The sequence below is a fragment of the Herpailurus yagouaroundi genome, unplaced genomic scaffold (genome assembly GCF_014898765.1).
Source record: "Herpailurus yagouaroundi ecotype Mexico unplaced genomic scaffold, PumYag 185, whole genome shotgun sequence".
Lineage (NCBI taxonomy): Eukaryota > Metazoa > Chordata > Mammalia > Carnivora > Felidae > Herpailurus > Herpailurus yagouaroundi.
Window position 1 is genome coordinate 4,900,362 of NW_024412416.1, and position 23,661 is coordinate 4,924,022.

The window sequence follows — 23,661 nt, forward strand, 5'->3', positions numbered from 1 at the left end:
AAAGAAACTTCCAGGGGCGCCTGGGTGGCGCAGTCGGTTAAGCGTCCGACTTCAGCCAGGTCACGATCTCGCGGTCCGTGAGTTCGAGCCCCGCGTCGGGCTCTGGGCTGATGGCTCGGAGCCTGGAGCCTGTTTCCGATTCTGTGTCTCCCCCTCTCTCTGCCCCTCCCCCGTTCATGCTCTGTCTCTCTCTGTCCCAAAAATAAAAAATAAACGTTGAAAAAAAAAATTAAAAAAAAAAATAAAGAAACTTCCAAAGTGTTTTCCAAAATGGCTTCATTGTTTACATTCCCCTCAACAGTGTGTGAGGGTTTCTATTTTTCCATGTCCTCATTAACATTTGTTTTTGTCTTTTTTGTTAAAGCCATCCTATTGAGTGTGAAATTGTTTCTGCTTGTGGCTTTCATTTACATCTTTTTAATGACTAATAATATTGAGCATCTTTTCATGGGCTTATCAGCCATTCATATATCTTCTTTGGTGAAATGCCTATTCAGATCTTCATGAGGCAGTTTTGTTGTTTTTTTCCCCCACCCCCAGCAGGCTGAGATGGCATGCTGTCCCAGGCCCTTTGATGTTCTGGTTTCACTGTACGTTTAATAGATACTTGCTCAAATTAACCAATAATCTGTACAAGGTGACAGTAATATTAATAAGCGTATTATACTCCAGGCACTGTACCAAGTACTTTCCATGCATGATATCATTATATTCTCAGAAGTCTGAGAACAGAGTCTGTCCCAGAGAAGCTAACTTGTTGAAAGTTACAAAGATAGTAACACGACCTTGTCATGGGTCTAGTGTAACTTCAGGGTCTGCTCAGAACCATGTCAGGGTCTAAGTATAGTTAGATGATAATAATTGATCTCAGTACAGGTGTACGGGCTCTGAAAAAAAGTGGTAGGGTACTTACTGAGCAGCAATGTGGTCCTTGCCTCCATTTTGCTTTGAGCTGGTTCCTGGAGGCAGATTTGTCAATGAAAGGGAACATTTACGGGGGTACCAGCTGCCTCAGTTTGTGGAGTCTGTGACTCTTGATCTTGGGGTGATGAGTTTGAGCCCCAGGTTGAGCGTCGAGATCACTTTGAAAAAAAGAAAGAAAGAAAGGGGCATCTGGGTGGCTCAGTCGGTTAAGCGTCCAACTCTTGGTTTCAGCTCAGGTCATGATCTCACGGTTTATGAGTTTGAGCCCCATGTCAAGCTCTGTGCTGGCAGCACGGAGCCTGCTTGGGATTCTCTGTCTCCCTCTCTCTCTCTCTGCCCCTATCCCATCTCTCACTCTCAGAATAAATAAACTTTTTATTTAAAAAAAAATTTTTTTTTAATGTTTTTATTTATTTTTGCGACAGAGAGAGACAGAACATGAGCAGGGGAGGGCCAGAGAGAGAGGGAGACACAGAATCGGAAGCAGGCTCCAGGCTCTGAGCTGTCAGCACAGAGCCCGATGCGGGGCTCGAACCCACAGACTGTGAGCTCATGACCTGAGCCGAAGTCGGACGCTTAACCAACGAGCCACCCAGGCACCCCTAAATAAACTTTTTAAAGGGGAACAGTTATGATAATTACTGTTACTATTATTTGTAGCAGTAACTAACATCTCCTCATTCAGTCAACAGTTCCTCTTTGTGCTCTTTGGATGTGTCCAGCTGGGGATACAACAGCAAAGCAAAAACATAGATGCTTCTTCTTTTCTTGGTGCTCATATTTGGTCACATATTTTGCCCAGTTTTTGATTTACCTTTTTGTCTTCAATGAGTTGTAAGAGTCCTCTGTACATCCCACATACAAATTATTCGCCCAGTACGTGTTTTGCTAATATTTTCGCCCAGTCTGTAGCTTGTTTTTTCACGTTCTTAAGAGTGTTTTGAAGCATGAGAGGTCTACATTTTAATGAGGTCCAGTTTGTCAGTGTTTTCTCTTAAGGACTGTACTCTTAGGGTCCTATTTAGGAAATCTTTACCTAACCCACACATTGTCCCCTCTGCTTTGTTTTATTTTTCTCCCAGAGTTTGTTTTAGCACCAGCATTTAAGCCTGTGATCTCTTTAGTGTTCCCTTTTGTGTATGGCTTGAAGTAACAGTCGAAGTTCATCTTTTTGCATGGAAATATCCAGTTGTCTCTTCCCTGTTTGTCAAAAAGCCTCACCTTTCTCCGCTGATTTGTCTTGATGCCTTTGTTGAAGTTGCCTAACCATAAATACGAGGATTTATTTCTGGACTCTGAGTTCTGTTCCACTGATCTTTCTGTCTGTCCATAATTATGCCAGTAACTTTTAGTTGTTTCTTTATCTTTGCCTAAAAATAGGCCATGTGGGGTGGCAGTTGTTTAGAGATGAGTGGGAGAGGAGTCTCACCATGTGGAGGCGCCTGTTTGGTACCAGGTGCCAAATAGGACCTAAAGCCCCAGGCCCAGGAGAGCTACTGGCCGAAGGGGGCTTGCTTTGACATTCATGTGGGAATGGGAGATCAGATCAAGACTTACCTTCCCCTAGATATTAGAGCAGAATATTCCAGAGCCTAGGGAAGATTGGCCAGCTGTTTGCCTAGAAGCCTAAAAACGTAGCATTACCTAGGTGAATGTTCCAAGGTCCAGGTTTTGACCCACAGCTTTGTTGTCTCAAAAACTTGATATTGTTACCACGTCCTAAACTAATCTGTTTATAGAGGCAGACGTACTCAGCAGACTCAAAAGACTGCCATGAGTATCCCTAAACGTGGAATATTCCAGGTCCTTATTCTTTGCCTATAGAAGATGGAATGTAATCAAAGACTGCGTGCTAAATGAAACCGTAACAAGAGGAATCAGCTGAGAAGTTTCCAGATTGTGTTTCTGCACGTTGTCTTAGGCAGAAAGTATAAAACTTGAGAAGGCTCTGCTGGCCAGCCCTCACTGCCGTCCGTGCCCCTGGTGAGCGCCCAAGGCCTCTTCTTTCACTAGGGCTGGGGAAACCATTGAGCTGGATGAATACATTTCGAAAGGTCTCAGCTGAATTTCACCTGCTGTATCCACCCTGAAGTTCAATATTCAGTCTGGCATGGCCCTTCCTGCCCTGGACAGACCCCAGTGTTTTCTTTGTTCCCATGGCTGGACAGCCCCCTCTCAGGGACACCACCGTCCTTTAGATCACCATTCATCCATTTGCTCAGTGTTGCAGATGAGGGCGCCATTCTGACTCCTTAGGAGTGTGCCTACCTCTAGCTCTGACCTACTCTGTGTTGGGTTAATCCTCAGCCACAACCTTCTTTTATTGCCAAGTTCTTGGAGGTGCCTCACTGTCTTTTGCTTTGATTTTCTAGTCATTTCTCTTTTCCGTTTGGGGCTGGTTTGCTAAATGTGGTGTGGATTCCCTGGAGGAGAGCATTTTACCACTGACTAGAGAGAGGAGGAGAAGGAGGAGGCCTGCACTTTCTGAAAAGCTATAAAGTGATTCTCCAGTCAGGAAGCTCCAAAGCCTTGTTACCCACCCCATCTTTGAAATAGGTCTCTGACGGCTCTCCCGTGGCCGCCTCCTCTCCCCCATCAGAGGACAGATCACATCTGAGCAGCAGGTCCTGGGGAATCTGTTCCAGGCTCCTCAGAGGGTGTGGAAAGGAAAGAGGGGCTCACACGTGGCCCAGGGGAGTCAGGAAGGCTCTCCTGGGGCTGGTTTGAATCCCAGCCCCATCGGTGCTCCCCAGAGACCAACGCTGGTCCTGAGGCTCAGCTGTTGTGTCTGCTCCTAGCCTGTGTAGCTCCTGTGGAAGGAGCGATTACGTTCAATAAGTCTGGGGCAAGGCCACCCGGAGCCCGTGGGCTTGAGGAGCAACACGCAAGGGCCGTCTGCATTCTAGCCCGGCCCGGACACGGCCGTGCACCCCTGGGATGGGAACGCTCTCAGGGGGACTTGCTGCCATGTGCTCGCTTGACAAGCCACGTCAGCGTTCCTTCTTACCCGTTCCTTCCTCATGCTGGCTTTTACCTAGCCTGCGGAATTTAAAGAATAGATAGGTCTCCGTTTTCTTCAGAGAATCCGGAGACCAAATAATGAGCCTGTCTTGGAGCAAGAAAACATAAAGTGGAAAATCTGCGTCCCCCACATTAAGTAGTGTGTGCAGCAAACTCATTGTTCTCAGCCGAGTCCAAAATGGCTGCCATTAAGAGAAGCAGCAACCGTAGCAGGTGGCGGTGAGAACCAAGCAGGCTGAGACAAACACAACTGAAATTTCCTTCAACTTGAGGTCCGGCGACTCTTCTGTTCACAATGTCGTGGGCCTTCCCGCCCCGTCTATGTCTGAAGACGACATCTGTGTTGTAACCATTACTTGTTGGGCTTCAGCGGATCGCTGGAGGTCGTGGAACATGCGTCTGAAAACATACTATTGGTTCGTGGCCTCTGTACCGTTATTTTCACCTACGATGTAAATGACATCATCAGGGTGCTCTCTGCTTTCTTCTATCTTTATTTGTTCTTTGCAAAACTATAAAAAGCCCCAACTGCTCTTGGGGTTCTGAGGTGGCTACTATGGTTCATTATCTCCCCTCCGCAGAACCGTGTGTAGGACAAATTGGAAAGAGACGAAAGCACCTGTGACCGTTTCAGAACTGGGAGCAGAACCCAGTGCTCGTGTCTCACATCCTCCCTTTTGCCACCTGTCAGCTCCCTTTCTCTTCCTTGACCTCCTAAAGGCACGAGGGAAGACTGCTGGCCGGCCCTCACTTTGTGAGGTCCGGAGACTTCCTCACCGTCCCGGGCTTCAGCCTCTCCTCCTTTCCCCCCAGACGTCATTCAGGCTGTCGGCACCATTGCCGTGCAGGAGGAGGAGGGGAATCTCTGGCCTAGGGTGGCCATCTTCTCTTCGACGGCCCCCGGGGTTCTGCACGGGGCGAGGCTCCGCGGTCTGAAGGTTGTGGATCTGGAAACTCAGAAGACCACGTACTCCTCAGGTACCGCAGCAGCTCGGCCCTTGCCGGCCTCTCCTGGCGGCCCCCCTTAGCCGTGTGAAGAAGAGAGTTCAGCCGCGTGTGCCAGGCGCTGGGGAGACCAGGTGGAGGCGAGGCGGGCCCTGGCCTCGAGGGGCTCCCGCACCGGGGCTGGAGGAGGCAGGCCCGGGACCGGCACCGACCCAGCCGGGCGGAGCGTGGCGAGGTGCCTGGGGCCAGAGGGAAGCTTCCGGAGGACGGGGCTCGGACCCGGCCGGACTCCTGTGACTCCAGCAGCTTTTCTGTGTCGCCGTGTGTCTTTCAGGGGTCGGCGACAGTGAGGAGCTGAGCAGCCTGCAGGTCCTGGACGCAGACACCTTTGCCTTCTGCTGTGCCTCGGGCCGGCTGGGGCTCGTCGACATCCGCCAGAAGTGGGCGCCGTCAGAGAATGCCGGCCCCGACCCCGGGGCCGCTGCAAGGAGGTGGTGTGCTGAAGTTGGGGGCCGACGCCGGGGCCCTGGGCCCAGCATTGCCAGCCTTGGCTCAGACGGGCAGCTCCGTCTCCTTGATCCCCGGGATCTCTGCCACCCTGTGAGCTCGGGGCGGTGCCCCGTGTCCGCACCGAGCCCCGCCCCAGAGCTGCTGCGAGTGACCTGGGCTCCAGGCCTGGACGACTGCCTGGCTATTTCAGGTACCGCCGGGCATCCTTTTGTGTCTGTTACTTGATCCCTCTCTTCCAGAGGACTGTATGGTGCTCAGGAAGGAGCCCGCAGCCCCGTAATACATCTGGCCCGGAGCTGAAAGTTTGAGGTCAGCTTTCCAGGTGCTTCTGTGGCAGGCCCTTCCCCATTCTGGCTACTAAACTTCCACATCGGTAGCAGGCCTTTCCTACCTGGGCGGGAGCTCGGAGCTGACGTTGGCCGAGAGGCCTACAGAGAACGAGGCAGCAGGGTGGCCCCGGGACGGCTCTAGGAAGAGCTGAGGGTATGGCAAAGTGCTTCCCAGCCTGCTTGCTTTTCGAATGATAGCAGGCCACCGGGTCCGTAGGCTCCTGGGTCTGGCCTGGCAGTTTCTAGCCAAATAAGGGTGTTAATGAGCATCTCTAAAAGCCAGTGGGAAGGATCCATTGAAGGGAGAGGTTGAGAGAATAGTCGAGAGATTAAGAAAAGATCATTGATAATGGCAGGATCCACAAAGAGCAGAAGGAAAGAACCGAGCTTGGTGGAGGAATTGGCTTTTTGGTAGCAAGTAGACAGTGGGCTGGAGTGAGTGTGGGTAGAGCTAAGTCATGGGGGACAGGAGGGTGCTTCTCTCTAAAGCCTTCCGTATCCCTACCAAGCAGGAGGCAAGGCCATCTGCTGAGAGGGTTCACATGTGGCAGGACTGGAATTTGAGGCAAGACTCAAAAGACTCTGAGGCCTCAGTTCCCTGGTTCCCCAGGGAATAAGAGTACCGATTTCATACAGTTCTGAGGATTAAAAGAATTCATGTCTAGGATTGGCCTCACACCTGGCACATAATAGATGAACGACAGAAATACACCATCACATGCCCTGTGGAGCCGACATTGAGGGCAGAGGATATGTGCCCTTCGGTTGGCTTCAGGCATCTTTTCTTTTTTTAAAGTAATTTCCACTCAGTGTGGGACTCAGAGTCATGACCTTGAGATCGAAGAGTTGGATGCCATACCGACTGAGCCAGCCAGGCGCCCCTGGCCTTAAGCATCTTGTTATTTGACTTTTCATCCTATAGCCTGTTTTAGTACCACAGAGCAAACTATAAAATTACTTTAGGGGTGGGGCGCCTGGGTGGCTCAGCCGGTTAAGCAGCCGGCTCTTGGTTTCTGCTCAGGTCAGATCTCATGGTTCGTGAGTTCGAGCCCCACATTGGAGTCAGCACTGACCGTGTGGAGCCTGCTTGGGATTCTCTCTCTCCCCCTCTTTCTCTGCCCCTCCCACACACTCACGTTCTAAATAAATAAATAAATAAACAAACAAACAAACAAACTTTAAAAATTACTTTAGGGGTGCTTGGCTGATTCAGTCAGTAGAGCATGCGACTCTTGATCGCAGAGTCGTGAGTTCAAGCCCCACGTTGGGCATAGAGATAACTTTTTTCAAAAAAATGAAAAATTACCTTAGAGTTTCAGTGTCAATCCTCTCTTTTCTTGTTCTTCCTCAGGTTTTGATGGGACAGTCCAGGTCTATGATGCCACATCTTGGGACGGAACGGGGGGCCAAGTAGAACCTGTCTTCACTCACAGAGGTCACATCTTCCTGGAAGACCATCAGACAGATACTGCGCCACTGGTCACTACCCACACCTGGCACCCCCACAAGCCGAGGACCTTGTTATCGGCAGCAAGCGACGCCTCTCTGCACGTGTGGGACTGGGTGGACCACCGTGCGGCCTGCTGACTCCAGCCTCTCCCTGCCCAGGCCTCTAAGAAGAGAAGGAGCTACCGGAGAGCCAAGGTACTGCCTTAGGACTCAAGTGACCACAGGTCCCCGTTCCCAGCCCAGTGGCCTCGGGCTAATTAACCAGCTTCTCTTAGCCCCAGTTTTAGTGATAACCGCCTACCAGGGTTGTTGAGAAAGTTAGAAGTAATGTAATGTATTAAAAAATAATTGGCAAGATGCGTGGCGCAATAAACACTTGGCAGCGACCGTTTTGCCCTCACCCCACCCCCCGTGTAGAACGGCAGTGTTTCCTCCCTGTCTGTATTCACAGTATCAGAGTGAGAACCAAAACAACAGCAAATGTTGTAAACCAGTTTTGTGAACTTTTTTACAGAGCTCAAAATGTATATGGGCCAGTAAACATGAAAAAAACAAAAGAGTCAACCCCAGGGGCGCCTGGGTGGCTCAGTAGGTTGGGCATCAGGTCAACGATCAGGTCACGATCTCACGGTTCATGGGTTTGAGCCCCATGTTGGACTCTGTACCGACAGCTCAGAGCCTGGAGCCTGCTTCGGATTCTGTGTCTCTCCTCTCTCTGCCCCCCCTCTGCTTGCACTCTTTCTCCCAAAAATAAATAAAACATTTAAAAATTTAAAAAAAAAATGGGAGGCAAATAGTTCTCAGGGTGCTGAGAGCCAGGGTGGGGAGACAGGCCTTGTCCCCGGTACCCCATGCGGCCCCCGAGTTCAGGCAGAGGCTGGGACCCCACCCCCATCCCCCTGGTCCACCATGGAACACAGCCTTGACCAGGGTGGCACCTTGCCAGACCAGCCCCCGCCCTCCCAGAGGAGTAGGCCCAAGGGACGTTTCTTTTTGGCAGTCCGGTCTGTAGCAGATATTAAAGTGCCTCTGCATCCCCATCACATATAATTTCTCACTGTCCCACTTGTTAAAGAATGTTCTGCCATTTTGGTTTTGAAATTAGTTGATTACTAGTCACTGTTTGGACTCTGAGTTCTTAGAAAATAGCTTTATTGACATGTAATTCATACACCGTAGGTACAGTTCACACACCATACAATTCACCCATTGAAAGTGTACGATTCAGTGGTTTGGTATATTGTCAATTCTTAAAGATTGTGGGGAGCATCTGGGTGGCTCAGTTAAGCATATGACTTCGGCTCGGGTCATGATGTCACGGTTCGTGAGTTCAAGCCCCACGTTGGGTAAGCTTGAGCCCTGCTTCGGGTGAGCCTCCTCCTTCTCCCTCAGTCCGCTTCTCCTCTCTGCCCCTTGCTCACTTGGGCGCTGTCGCGCGCGCGCTCTCTCTCTCTCTCTCTCTCAAAAAATAAAAAGGAGAAATGATTGTGGTAAAATACATATAACAATCTGTGGTCTTTTTTAGTTTGAAGCATACAATTGCACAGAATGAAGTACACCCACAGCATTGCACAAGCATCACCGCATCCAGTTCCAGAACTTTCATCACCCCGAACAAACGGTGACCATCACGGCTCTGGTTTTCTGGCTGTGGGGAGGGCATACTTGTATTCCTCAGCTCGGGCCGCCGTAACAGAACCCCACAGACTGGGGGGCTCAAGCAGCAGAAACTCAGTACTCACAGTCTGGAGGCTGGACGTCCAAGATCCGGGTGGCAGCAACTTTCATCGTGAGGCCTCTTCTCTTGGCTTGTGGGAGCCACCATCTCTGTGTGCTCACATGGCCTCTTTGTGTCCCTGCAGAGAGGGCTCTGGTCTCTTTCCTCTTGGAAGGACAAGAGTCCTTCAGTCCTTTCAGATTAGGGCCCCAACATTATGACCTCATTTAACTTTATTTACCTCTCCTGTTTTTTTCATGTTTATTATTTATTTTTGAGACAGCATGCACACAGGACGGGCAGAGAGGGAGAGAAAGAATCCCAAGCAGGCTCTGCACTGTCAGCCCAGAGCCCCACGTGGGGCTCGATCTCACAAACCTTGAGATCATGACCCGAGTCAAAACCAAGGGTCACGTGCTCACCTGATTGAGCCACCCAGGCGCCCCCTCCTTATTTATCTTTTAAAGGCCTCATCTCCAAATACAGTCACATTGGTGGTGAAGATTGCAACGTAGAAATTTGGGTTGAGGGCACAACTCAATTCATAGCACTTAGGAATTATTTTGAAGTGAGAAAAACCTAATTTTCAAATGAAATGTTTTGTTTTGTTTTTTTCAGTTTAACAGTGAAGTCGAGGGAACATTACATTTTGGAGTTTAAAATACACAGTTTCAAGATGTGATCATTTTTACCATTTTGTGAAGTCTTCTACTCCTTTCCCCCACGCCCCCTCGAGAGCTGATTCTGTTCTCTTCTCAGCCCTGTTCAGTTATGTCACATCAGCAGTTTGAAAATGGCCAAAATGGAAATATTTAACCCCACAGAAATTGGCCAATACTGCAGCATACCACTGTCTAAGCTATATTATGTCACCAAGTAAAAGCAGAAATGAGTTATTTTAGAAAATAGTAGAGTTAATGCATGAATTGAAAAGCTGTTTTGCTGAAAAATCCTGATAAAATGCATATCAATCAGTCATCGTCCAGCCAGAGAGCCAAACACCGAATAATTCAGTCCTGGGGATTTAGTTACGAGGCATCTGAAAGCGGCTGCGAGGGAAGGTGGGGCCCGCGACGTGAGCCACAGCAGGAAGTTACACGGAGGGTTACAGAGGGGTGGGGGGGACGGGTGACCGGAGCTGAACCGTCGGGCCTCCCAGTGGGGAGGGGAGCGCAGTAATCCTGCTGGCGGGGCAGGAGCGGGGACCGCCGAGGCGACCACGGGAGAGTGCAGGAAGTACAGACGGGGCGAGTCCCCTGGCTCCTCTCCTTCCGCCCAGCATCCTGCCTGTGCCCAGGACCAGACGTGACAGGAGCTCGTCCGTAGGGGAGCGCAGAGGGGCAGCCAGCAGGAGTCTGCACCTGCAGCATAAAGCAGAGGGGACGGAACCAGGACGGATCTGAAGACCGAAGGCTGGCGCCACGTCGAAACCTCTATGAATTAAGCAAGAAAAAGGAAAGAAAGAAAATAGGACAAAGACTGTAAAAGACTACTGTGTACAATTACATGTTAATTTGAAAATCTCAAGATACTGTTAATTTTCTTTTTTTATGTTTATGTTTTGAGAGAGCATAAGTGGGGGAGGGGCATACAGAGGGGGAAAGAGGACCCGAAGTGGGCTCCATGCTAACAGCGGTGAGCCCGACGCGGGGCTCGAACTCACAAATCATGAGATCGTGACCTGAGCCGAAGTCAGACTCTCGACCGACTGAGCCACCCAGGTGCCCCGATACTGTTAATTTTCTTAAAAACATAGATATTTATAAACTACTAGTTTAGTAGAAAATATGAAATTACCCAATACTCAAGAAGGAAAAACTGGGATGCCTGGGTGGCTCAGTTGGTTAAGTGTCCAACTCTTGATCTTGGCATAGGTCATGGTCTCACGGCTCATGAGATCAAGCCCCACATAGGACTCTACGCTGACAGCACGGAGCCTGCTTGGGATTCTCTCTGTCCCTTTCCCACTCTCTGTCTTTCTCTCTCTCAATAAATAATTTTTTTTTAAGTTTAAATAAACATTTAAAAAATAAAATGTTTAAAAAAAAAAACTTCAAGGAGTAGCACCAAAAAGAATGTTGGGGGTAGGGCAATTTTGTGGGTGCATTTTTTTAAACTGTATTTTTTTTAATATTTATTTCTGAGAGAGTGAGCATGAGTGGGAGAGGGGCAGAGAGAGAGGGAGAGAGAATCCGAAGCCAGCTCCAGGCTCCAACCTGTCAGCACAGAGCCTGACACGGGGCTCAAACCCGTGGACCGTGAGATCATGACCTGAGCTGAAGTCCGAGGCTTAACTGACTAAGCCACCCGGGCACCCCCATTATTTTAAACTTCTAAAGAACAGCAAGTTCCCATGCCATAGAGACAGTTTCATTAAAAAACAAAAACAAAAAACTGGAGAACTAGCCGATTCCTCTTTATGAAGGTGCTATAATCATATGATACCATATATAATCGTATAATACCAACACATGGCCCAGAAACCGGGTGTGCTCACAGACATGCGCACACACAGACACCCTTGCTCAAGCTCGGTCATTAACACTAGACGGTGGCCCTCAACACTGCCAGCCCCAGCATGCCTTCTGTGAGTACCCCTTTTCTGCCCTGAAATAAAATTTTACAGGGAAAATGGATTACTTACAATTTCAGAACCAGTGTGAATACAAAAGAATATGTGTTTCAATACATAAATGTTCATACGTGTGTAAAATCATCGAGAACAGGACCGCTCCAAGTACGGACCAGTACAGGTGTGTGCCGTATCTGTGACTCACGCACCAAGGAGTTGAGGACGTGACTCTTCGGAACTGGCGAAAACCTTGGAAAGTTCTGAACAAAAGAATGTGCCATTTTCCCTAATTTATTTTTTAAGTTTATTTTGAGAGAGAGGGAGTGCGCACGTACAGGGGAGGAACAGAGAGAGAGAAAGAGAGAGAGAGAGAGAGAGAGAGAGAGAGAGAGAGAATGACAATCCCGAGCAGGCTCCACGCTGTCCGTGCGACGCAGGGCTCGATCCCGCGAGCCGCGAGATCATGATCTGAGCTGCAATCAAGAGTCAGACACTTAACCAACCGAGCCACCCAGGTGCCCCTATTTTCCCTCGTTTTCTATAGGAGTCGAGTTTCCGGGAAATTCGGATCTATTAAAACCGTGCAAAGCTGTCCTCCCGTAGATGTAAAAAGTTAGGGTCTAGGCCCACGTAAAAAAGGCTCCCCTCCATCACCGGTTCTCCAACTTTCACATAGGTCAGAAGCACCTAGAGACCTGGTTCACGTTGCTGGGCTCCGCTCCTGGAGTTTGTGACCAGTAAGAGTACCAGCCAGGGGTTAGTGAGAGAGGCAGGCCAGCCGGGGCTACTTCACACGCACGCGCACACAGACCTGACCTTACGGACCTGGGGGAGCTGGGCCTGGGGCCCGCGGGCAGGCAGTTGGGAAGGGAAGGTGGGTGTAGGAGGGCAGAGCCGGGACCACCTGGAGCGGGTCAGTTCTCGCTGTCTCCAGTGTTGACGACGTGGGTCTCCTGCGGGAGGAGCTGGCACCCTTCACCACGGAGCTAAGCCCACCCGTGGCTGAGGAGTGGGAGACGTTGGAGACAGAGCGGCCGCATGCAGACAGGCGCCAGGGTGAGCTGCAAAGGCACCGGCCCCACGGCCCAGGCATCAAAGCAAAATGGCAGCCACTTAACTTCCTCCAGGTCTCATCCCACAGTGACCCTTGTGGCTCGCTCTACCTGGAAACATACAGGGAAGGGAATTCTGGGGGGATGTGGTTCTACCTGGCCGAGTTACCACATTATAAAGCCACCTCAAGTTTGGGGGTGCGGCTGGAGAATTGGCACTTCTAGGAGGTTCCCAGGTGATGCCCTTGCTGCACGTATGTGAGCCACCCCGAGTCCCTGCACGTCCAGCAGCACGTGCGTTGGTCAGGACTGTCTCAACAATCGCATTTCGTCTGCGTGGCCCCGGCCACCAAATGCCAGTTGAGCTTCCGATTTGTGGGACAACTACACGTCCTCACCTCCGGTTTCCAGAATGCTCCTGTGGGAACCTACACAGTCCCCTAGGAAGGAACTCCTGGGGTTCTCTCAGCAATTCTAGGAGGATGCCCGAGAGAATCCCTAGAGGGACCTGCAGATACCCAGTCATTTCACACTGACATCGGCACAGGACCCACTCCAGCTCTGGGCAAGGAGAGCGGAGATTCAGCAGCACGGAAGGGAGAGAATGTTCGGGAACTGTTTTGGCCTCATAAAAATTCAAGAACTAAGAGAAAGACTAAGCAGCAAAACGGAGAGAAATAAAGAAATACAGCAAATGGCACTGCAGCTAAGGTGAGTAATTCAGTTCGGGACCGCTGTGGCTCCTGCGTGAGGCCGGGTCTCGGGGGAACAAGGATGCGAGCCTGTGGAAGGAGCCCTGGCCCAGAGCATGGACACCTGTGCAGAGAAGAGCAGGGGCGAGAAGGAAACCGCAGCCTGAGACAGATGGACAGGGAAGGCAAGGAAAGGGAGACAGAGACAGGGCACGGTAAGGTTTGCATGAAGGCAGGAGGCGTGAACAGTCCCTCCCGTGTGTCGTTGCCGTGACCGGTTATTATGAACGGGTCCGGTCAGCGGGGCTCGCAGGTGCCCGCAGCTGTGGAAGGTGGAGGTGACGCCACAGGTTCCGGTCCTCGCCACCGCGTTTACTGAGCATCGCACCGCGATGGCTGCTGGGATAGGAGATACAGAGATGTGCCAACCTGGCCCCGCTGGCGGGGGACTTGAAGGACCCACGTGTAGGGGGAAGCAGTCGTGTGTTCTGAGGGCACAGAGGGCCGAGTATCCACCCCTGCTTGGTGAGAGACCGGGTGTGATCAGGAAAGAGGATATTTGAGTTGTATCCTTCCTTCAGGCCAAGGAGACGGTGGGGTGTTCCAGGCCGAGGGAACCACGTGGGAAGAGACAGAAGTGAGAAAAGCCACAGGCCCAGCCTGGGAGGCAAAGCAAGTTGGAAATACGACTGAGAAAATGGGCTGTGGCCAGTCAGTAAGGGCCCCGCGTGCCGGGCCGGAGAGCCGAGCCCGGAGGCTTTTGAGTGAGCGGATGCGGGCGGGGACTACGCGGCTGTCTGGACGAGGGACGTAGGCCGCCTCCAGGCCAGGAGAGCAAGGATGTGTGACAGATGCCCACCTGTGCGGCAGCCCGTCTTTATGTGCTCGTTCATCGTTTGCGATACATTTCCTCTGGGAAGTATAACCAGTCAGCGGGCGGTTTAGGTTTCCTCTGCCCAGCACCACCCCGTGGACTCGGGCAGAGTGGGCGCCAGGAGGGAAGCCAGACACGAAGGACGAAGGTGTGAATCTGCTTAACATGAGGGACCTGACAGGCCAATTCACGGGGACAGAAAGTAGAACTGTGGTTGCCAGGGCCTGGGGGGAGGGGAAATGGGGAGTTGGCGGTGAATGGATATACTTTGAGTTTGGGCTGATGACAAAGTTTTGGTCTTGGGTGGTGGTGATCATTGCACAGAAATGCAAATGTCTTTGATGCCCTGAATTGTACCCTTAAACATGGGAAAATGGTAAATTTAATGTTGTGTATGTTCTACTACAGTTTTTTTTTTTCAACTTGAGTTTTAAAAATTAATTTATTTTATTTTTTGAGAGAGAGAGAGGGCACAAGTGAGCAAGGGGCAGAGAGATAGAGAGAGAGAATCCCAGAACGGGCAGAGGGAAAGAGAGAGAAAAGTGGGGCTCACCCAAAGCGGGGCTCGAACTCACCCAATGCAGGGCTTGAACTCATGAAGTGTGAGATCGCGACCTGAGCCGAAGTCAGGTGCTTGCCACGCAGGCGCCTCCCCAAAAAAGTTTTTTGAATGTTTATTTATTTTGAGAAAGAGACACAGAGCACGAGTAGGGGAGGGGCAGAGAGGGAGGGAGACAGAGAATCCGAAGCAGCCTCCAGGCTATCAGCGCAGAGCCCGACGTGGGGCTCGAGCCCAGGAACCATGAGATCGTGACCTGATCTGAAATAAGAGTTGGACACTTAACTGACTGAGCCAGCCAGGCACCCCTGTTTTACCACAGTTTTCAAATGTGGGTGCCAGGGCCCAGTGCTTTAGAGGGCCCAGCCCCATCCAGCCCTCCTCTAGCTGTGTCCTTCTCCGTGGCCGGGAAGTCCGCATGGCCAAGGCAGTGCGCCCACAGATCCCACGTTCCTCCTCCAGGCCATCTTCCGGGAACCCAGGACCCAGAACGTCCTGTCTGAATGGCCTCTTGTCCATTCCATCCTCTCACGGACAAGCTAGGCAGTCGGCGTGTGCACTCTGGGCCTGAGAGGTGGCCAGAGCAGCTGCTGGCGGGAGCACGGACAGAGAGGAGCACGGACAGAGAGGAGCACGGACAGAGCCCACATGCACAGAGCAGGGCACCCGAACACTTGCAGGGGAGGCCTCACGGCGCAGAGCGGGCGGGGCAGGGGCGGCTCCTCCCACACCGCCAGGTTCCATCCTGGGCCTTGCAGGAGTCCGCGGTTCTTTCTTTTTTTCTCTTTTAACATATTTATTTTTTGGGAGAGCACAAGCGGGGAGGGGCAGAGACAGGGGGCAAAGGATCTGAAGCAGGCTTTGCGCTGACAGGCTGACAGCAGCGAGCCTGATATGGGGCTTGAACTCCCCAACTGGGAGATCATGACCTGAGCCAAAGTCAGGCCCTCAACCAACCGAGCTACCCAGGTGCCCCAGGAGTCCCCGGTTCTAAATTCAAAGCCTGGCTTCATCGCCTCACAGCCTCCAGGATGGCTAGAATCAAAAAGACAGAACAGGGATGCCTGGCTGGCTCCGTCGGTAGAGCATGCAACTCTTGAGCTCGGGGTTGTGAGTTCGAGCCCCACGTTTGGGTCTAGAGATTACTTAAAAATAAAATCTTAAAAAAAAAAAAAAAAAAAGAACCAACTATACCCAGTTTGGGGCAGGGGGATGTGGAGCAATGAGAACCCTCATATACTGCCGGTGTCACTGTAAAACGGTGCAGCCTCTTTGGAAAGTAAGTCTCGCAATTTCTCCAAAGGTTGAACATCGAGTTACTAGAGGACCTGGCGATTCCACTCCTAATTGGAAACGCGTCCACACAAAACGTGAAAACGTGCACATGAATGTTCACGGCAACATGATTCCCAACAGCCAAAGGTGCAACGAGCCAATGTCCACCCACTGACGCAGGGCTAACAAAACCTGGGCTGTATCCAGACGACGGGACGGTTCCAGGCTGGACAGGGGAGTGAAGCACTCACACCTGGTCCACGTGGATGAGCCCGGAAAACACAAAGCTGAGGGAAAGAAGCCAGTCACAAAAGGCCACTTTTTGTAGGATTCCATTTATGTGAAATGTTCACGCAGGCAAATCCGCAGAGACAGAAAATGGATGAGTGGCTGCGAGCGGACGTGGGGCGGAGGGACTGGGGCGACTGCTAATGGATACAGGCTTTCCTGGGGTGATGAACATGTTCTAAAATTAGATAGTGGTGACACTTGCAGAATTTTCTGAATATCCTGAAAATAGCTGCTTTTTAAACTTAAAAACCCGCACACACAAATCTGATGTTCCATGTCATACTGAAGTATACTTGTTGAGGGGAGACGCTAAGAATATCAGTCTGTTAGCTTGACTTGGAACCCTCAATATTTAGACGACTGTCACGGCCTGTACTCTGGCCAGCGTCTCACAATGTCGGGGTCCGGCCCCGGGGCTGAGCTACAGTTATGTGTTTTAAATGATGGTAGGGTGTTTGGGGCATCGGACCCCAGGGTCAGGAGTGAGTTTTGCAGATGAGAATACAGGGCACAGAGAGGGGATGTGGCCTGGACAGGAGGGCGGTCATTAGTTAAAGGGACCAGCTGTCCGGAGCAGTTTTGGGAGACGGGGTCCCGCCGCTACTTCCCGCAGGTTTTGCCCCCCACCCCCGTGGGCCTTCAGCACATCACCATCTCACAGGCCTGACAGAGACGCTGTCCTTGCTAAGGGGCTGTGGCAGGGACTCTCAAGAGTCATTCTGGGCACACACAATCGTTCCCTTACGTGCCGACGTTACAGACCAACCCCCACAGAAGCCATGGCTCCAAGGAGTGCGCATCTGGGGACTGATATGACAGGATCATCGAGACCCCCCCCCCCCTGTGGTGGAGGCAGACAGATCAGGGCCGCAGTCCCAGCTCTGTGCGTCTCCCCACACCTCGGAGTGGCCGAAATGGTCGACACCCTGCAATAAAGTGCTTAGCGTGGGGCCTGCCTCGCCAAATACGCAGGGAACCAGGGAACAGGGGCTGGTGTTGATTCGCTCTGCCTTCCACTAGAGGACTGGCGCAGCTGTGCAGAAGGCCTGGGGAGCCGGGGTCCTGGAGAGAAGTAAAGGGAGAGGGTGTTGTTCTCTGCAAGCCGAACAGTCAGAGCCAGTGAGTGGGTCCCGCATCCTGGGCTGAACAGAGGGGAGGCCGGGGTCACACGCACCTCAGCGGGGTTTGGTGCTTGTGGCCATTAGAGTCTCTTCTTGGACTCTCCGCCCTGGGGCTGAGTCTGTGATCACTTGATGAAAACGGCTCACCCTTTCGCCATCGCACTCACAGGATTCGCTTGGAATTCGCTTATTTAATGGGTTAATATACTTGCATCAGCTTCGGCTACTAGGATTAGTGCCCCGAAACCCAACTCCTGTGTTTCTTGCTCTCTGTGCGTGAGAATAAGAACCGGTATTTCTGCTATGCACCTCTTCAGTTAAAATTTTGCAATGCATAATCTGATTGTCATCTATTGCAACTTTTATAATAGAGGTGAATTTCATGCATTTCCCGCTATCACTTCATTATTTTTCTCTTGAGGGGATTTCCAAGTGAACAGCTTCCAAAAGCCACCCTGCTTGCCTGGTTCAGAAACTCTGAAGCCGTGATTATGAGCTGGAGCTGGAGGTGAGCTAAAAACTAAAGCCCCCAGAGCTTTGCTCATGCCGCGTCCCGAGGTAGGCGAAAAGGCAAATCAGAACACTCTGGAGCAAGGGAATGGATAACTAGTTTCAAATCAAAATCCAGGCACTGTAAAAAGTACATATTACGTTGGGTTCACTGGGAAACCTCTCCACGTGATAGTCAACTGGTGAGACTCAGTGCTCTAGTCTTCCACTGAGAACTATGCCAACAACACTTAGGAGAGCCATCTCACGTGTCCCAGTGCTTCACGGACTGTAAAATCCATATGAAATATCTACAGTCTCCAGCTCAGTTTTCCCCTTGCTTTGCTAAGGGGAAAATACACGTGAGATGGCATGGTAATGGATATTACATCTGAATCTCCGTGTTCCATTCCAGAAGTTTCCAAAAGGGAATGTGGTTATTTCCAAACTCTTTTTATAACGCACAGCTATGTTAATTTTAGTATCGTGAATTTCCACCCAAGTAAAGATTTTCTCATTCAAAAGAGTAAAATGATTTAAAAGAATACATTATCAGATTTATTTCCTGGCCGTATAAAAAAAATTCTGAACTCAGATTTCTGGGATACCTCTTTGAAAACGATCTCCAAAAACAGGCTCTCCGAAGTGTCCTCAGTGGCAGCAAACTGACATCCTTCGAAGGACTTCTGGTTCCAGATAGCAGATACTGGGCAGAGACAAGTCTCACAGATAAGAGAGGTGACCGGGCCAGATAATAAACACGCTATTCGTTCTGCCAGTGTTTATTAAGCCTTTCTTCCATGCCGGACACTACTCTGTGCTAGAACTACATCGATAGGAGGCCTTCTAAGGTGGTCTGAAGACAATTCTCAGAGGAAAACTCAATGTTTTCAGTAATGGCAACAACAAACGGAGTTCACAGCCCGTCAGAACGGCTGCTTTTGACGGACAACACTTACTTGAATAGGTTCTTTTACATTCGTTAGAAAAGACTCCTTACTTAATCGTATTCTATAAATCTAACGATATGAAACCGTGACATGTGTAGACTGTGCTTTGTTTTATAACTGGTGGGTTTCTGGAAGGCTGGGGGAAAATATTTTCAAGCCAAATGCACGAAGGAGAAACTAAGAGCAAGAAACCGTATTCCATTTCTTTCTAAGCACCATTTGCTGCGTGTGTCAGAGTCCCTCCAGGGGCTGTGCTCTGCTCACTCAGAGACACCCCAGATCTCCAGGACCTGTGCGCCTGCACGCGGCCTCCCCTGAGGCCGGGGATGGAGCAGCGGCTCCTCCAACCCGGCCTCCTTACCGCTGCCAAGGTTAGTGGTCGTTGCTCCGGACGTACTTGCAAACGGAAAAGGCTTTCCCCATTTCATCATCCTGTTCGTGATCTCCTAGACACAGTGTTATATTTTTAGGGCACCGCATGGGCCGTAGGGCTCGCCGGCAGCACTGCTGGCAATTTGGAGCGGTTCTACCCTGTGAGACGTCTGCTTAGGTCGAGTCCTATTAATTGCTGGTTCTATACCTCAAAGATGCCGGTCTCCTATGGCTCAACCTAACATGTCGAGAGGAAGAGTAGGTCATGGTTTAGAAAGCCAACCTGGAGCACTGACCTTTCCTCCTCCAAATGACACGACAGAGTGCTCTCCTCTTGGGTAAGAAGCACGTAGAGAAATGGAGACGGTTCGCGGGCCCCACCCTCCACGGGGAGAACCGTGGAAGACCTTGAAAAATGTGCTCAGTTAATAAATCCCCGTCTAGCTGCCCAGTGCTGAGAAGAAAGAGCTCAGCCACTACCGGCCCTGTGGCGGAGCCGGCCACCGTTAATGCCATGAGCACCGCGGGGCGGACCTCCTCTGTCCTTGAAGGGGGGGTCTTGGGGACAAGAGTCTCACCCTCATATTACCAAGCTGTGGAAGTTAAGGCACAGAATCCTAATGGAGACCTATCGTGACGGTGGTACAGTCCAATTCAGAATGAGTCTCTGAATTCTCTGGAAATTAGCTTCCATTTCAATAGCGCGGATAAGCAAGCCCTGAGTAGTGTTCCGTAAGCCAGCTGAGTTTTCAGTGAGAGAAACACAATGACCTCTACCGAACTGGGACCTAAATCCCTGGTCTCCCATCTCCTGTGGGGGTCGTGGTATAGAATCAAGGACCATACAGACCTTTCTTAGAACAGATTCTGTGGTGCTTCTAGATTTGATGCTTCTTAAAGACATTTAGAGCCTCTCGCCCACATGGGTTCTCCGATGCGCACTAAAATGCGAACTGTTGTTAAATCGCCTCCCACAGGCACCGCATTCGTAGGGCTTCTCTCCCGTGTGGGTCCTCTGGTGTATGATGAGACTTGAGCTCTGATTAAAGCTCTTCCCACATTCGCCACACCTGTAGGGCCTCTCTCCAGTGTGAATTCGCCGGTGGGTAATGAGGTTTGAGCGGTCACTGAAACTTTTGCCACACTCGAGACACTCATAGGGCTTCTCTCCTGTGTGGATCCTCTGGTGGCTGGTGAGCGTGGAACTCTTACTGAACTTCTTCCCGCACTCAGGGCACTGGTAGGGCTTTTCACCAGTGTGCGTTCGCCAGTGCGCACTGAAGTGCGAGCTATTGGTGAAACTCTTTCCACACTCACTGCACTTGTGGGGTTTCTCTCCTGTGTGGACTCTCTGGTGCATCAGGAGGCTGGAGCTCTGGTTGAAGCTTTTCCAGCACTCTCCACATTTATAGGGCTTTTCTCCAGTGTGGATTCTCTGGTGTGCTGTGAGGTTAGAATGATCACTGAAGCCTTTCCCACATTCGGGGCATTTGTAGGGCTTCTCCCCGGTGTGGGTTCTCTGGTGGCAGACCAGGTGTGAGCTTCGGCCAAAGCTTTTCCCACAACGGCCACACCTAAAAGGTTTCTTTTCTCCGATGTGGGCTAACCGGTGGACAGCTAAGTGGGAGCTCTGGCTGAAATTTTCCCCATATTCACAGCATGGATAGGATTTTTCTCCTACGTAGGTTCCCTGAGGACCTATGAATTTCCCTGCGTCTCTTTCTGGAGGGGAGAGTGACCCTCGTCCATCTTCTAAGGGTACCTCCCATTGCTTTTCTGCCCCATATTTGCCTTCCCAGTCTCTCCTCCAGGCAAGGTACTGGGAAACATCCACTTCGGGTCTTTCTAATAATGCCCCCGGCAGTTCTGCTTCCTCTGAAATGTTCTGGCTTGAATTCTCCTCATTCTCTGTCCTTGTTTCAAGATCTGAAAGAATGAGGTGAAACTGCAAATGTAGCGTGTTTTCTGAGCTCAGAACAGAACCGCTGAGAAAGCGGCCCTACCAGACGGTCGGAAACAAACTCTTGCCGGTGACACATAGAACACAGTCAGTTTGCCATTAACCAGAAACCAATCATCTGGAACAGGGCTGAACCTCGTTCAAGACAGCAGACTTCCAGATCTCACTCCCTCCCCCAGCTTCTGAACAAGCAGGTGGTGGGGAGGAAGGCTGAGGAAAGGGAGGAGGGCAGGACCCGGGGCCCATTTCTTCCTCTCCCCGCCAATCAGATGCTCTGCCCCCCAGGCATGGCCCCTCTTCTCCCCACCCACCTGTGTGCTGGCAATCGGTACTAAAAGGCTACCTTTCTCTTCCAGGCAGAGGGACAAGCCTGAGAGCGATTCTGGCCTCTCTCTGTCCCCTTCCTTGCAATTGGGAGGGAGCACTTCTTTGATGAACGAGGAGCTGGGCCCCGTGGCTCAGAAGACCAGCAGTGAAGCCTCTATCCCTGCGGGGCGAGGCTGTGGCCGTCCCCTGCTGCCTGTGGCTCCAACTGAGCTTCCTCACGGAACCCCACCGTGGCCACCCATCTGAGCCACACTGCCCAACGGCTCTACAGTTAGAAAGCTGTCATTTGATCTCAGCGTCTTACTCTTACGTTTCTTGGTTGGTCTGGAATCTGAGCGGGGGAAGAGCAGTACTATTTATCAGATCTCCTAAACTTCCAACAAAATGACTGAGCCCAACCAAGGAGGGAAGCTCATCTTAACCATGAGAAATTCACCCCTGCAATAAGCTAAGGCTGACTGTTGTTTAATTTGGGGTTGCCAGGGCTCACTTTTTCTATTAATCTAGTTAAGTGATAGTCAATTATAGTTAAAACTCTAATAGAAACTTAAGAGGGAGGGGAGCCTGGCTGGCTCAGTCAGTAGAGCATGTGACTCTTTATCTTGGGGTCATTAATTCGAGCCCCACATTGGGGGTAGATGTTTACTTAATAAATAAAGGGGGCGTTAAAAAAAAAAAGAAATTTAGAGGTGCCTGGGTGGCTCAGTCGGTTAAGCCTCCAACTTTGGCTCAGGTCACGATCTCACGGTTCATGGGTTCGAGCCCCGCCTGGGGTTCTGTGCTGACAGCTCAGAGCCTGGAGCCTGCTTCGGATTCTGTGTCTCCCTCTCTCTCTTTCTGCCCCTCCCCGGCTCGCTTCTGTCTCTCTGTCTCTGTTTCTCTCTCTCTCTCTCTCAAAAATAAACATTAAAAAAAGAAATTTAGGAGGGAAATCATCAACACTAAGGATTTGTTTATATCTATCTAGAAGCCACGGTAACTCAGGAGAGTAGGCTTTCCTGGCTGCCACCTGCTTTTCTGTTCTCCCACATCCTGTGGCTTCAGCACCCCTGCATAATAAACCGGGAAGGCCAAGTGAGTGGGTTCCCCTCCCAGCCCTCGCCCAGTGCTGCCTTGTCCATGTTCGGAATTCCAGATCTGACTTCCTTGTTGGTGCGATACTAGCTTTTGCTCGTTTTCATTCATTTCCCACCTGCACAGGAAGTTTTCCGGAAGTCCCGGGGATCGTCATTCCAAAGCTCTTCACTTCTCTCTGGCCTCGAGACCCCGTCTGGCTGGCGGACTGGAAGTCCTACTCGAGGAAAATCAAGAAGGGACATGGAGTTCTTATGCAATCTGCCTTCTGTTCTTATATCTGGACGTGGTGGGTGAAATGAGAATGGAAACACCTACCAGAAAGATCTGGTTTTCAGAAGAAATCGTTTAGTGAATGACTCAGGAAATGTGCCCCCTTAAGTGAGGAGTACAGGGCAAGGTGTTCATCTATCTTAACAGTAAGTACAATGATGGCGACAATGAAAAGGAACATTTGCTGAGGGCCAGCAATGTACCAGGATCCTCATAACAGCCCAGTGAGCTAGATACTCTGTCCATTTTACAGATGCGACAATGGAGGCCTAGGTGTTTAACCAGTTTGCCCAAGAACAGAGAAGTCTTTCAGTGGCAGACTGTTGTATGTAATACGCACAGGGTATGTTAGATGGAAACAGACGACTGGAACTTTACATCACTCGGACCTCTCTTTCCTCCTATAATGGTTACTGATATTATTTCTAGGATGTTGTTGCTAAAAGCAGACTGGGAGCAGGCAAGACCCTCAACGTTGTCTTTGTGAGTCACCCTGCACTACTGGCTAAGAAATCGGTCTTAACCTGAGGAGGTCACTCCAGAGTGACAGACAAGAAGCATCTCTCCCGCTTCACAGTCCCTAATGCTTCCCTCGGGCCCCCGTCTCTCCCACTGTCTGTGGCCGCTGTGGGGAGGAGAGCTTACCACTGGGATTCCCCCTCAGAGCCTGGGGGCCACGGCTCCTGGGCTCCTCTCGGGGCTTCTCTGCCGGGTCGCTACCGTCTCCCATCACACCTTCCAGCACGGCCTTCCGGTTCTCTTGGGAGCCCCCTCTATTCCGCAGGAGGCCTCCTGCCACGTCGAAGGCATCAAAGGTGCTGGCAAGGGTCCAGGGGCTCATCAGGGCGTCCATCTCACGATAGAAGGGGCAGGTGCCCGGGGCGT

The 23,661-nt window shown here is 51.0% G+C and overlaps 2 protein-coding genes across 6 annotated transcripts in view; one reads left to right on the forward strand and one right to left on the reverse strand.

Annotated features, from left to right (window-relative positions):
* Positions 1-22,827, forward strand: part of WDR73 (WD repeat domain 73) — a 28,849-nt gene extending 6,022 nt beyond the window's left edge. Inside the window, exons 6-9 of one of the 5 annotated variants that reach the window (XR_005796129.1) lie at positions 4,759-4,923; positions 5,225-5,590; positions 7,081-7,373; positions 22,630-22,827. Coding sequence is in view for 1 of the 5 variants with exons in the window: in XM_040493583.1 (XP_040349517.1) it covers positions 4,759-4,923; positions 5,225-5,590; positions 7,081-7,316 (767 nt within the window). In the remaining 4 variants the exon portion in view is untranslated. Of the gene's footprint in view, positions 1-4,758; positions 4,924-5,224; positions 5,591-7,080; positions 7,731-8,703; positions 9,122-9,513; positions 10,006-10,174; positions 10,423-22,629 lie in introns of those variants that run through there. The other 4 variants (XR_005796132.1, XR_005796130.1, XR_005796131.1 and 1 more) reach the window with 4 other exon arrangements.
* ZSCAN2 (zinc finger and SCAN domain containing 2) overlaps positions 17,506-23,661 on the reverse strand; it is a 39,727-nt gene continuing 33,571 nt past the window's right edge. Inside the window, exon 4 of the mRNA XM_040493577.1 lies at positions 17,506-20,716. Within this exon, the coding sequence (XP_040349511.1) occupies positions 20,047-20,716 (670 nt within the window). The 3' untranslated portion in view covers positions 17,506-20,046. The remainder of the gene's footprint in view (positions 20,717-23,661) is intronic.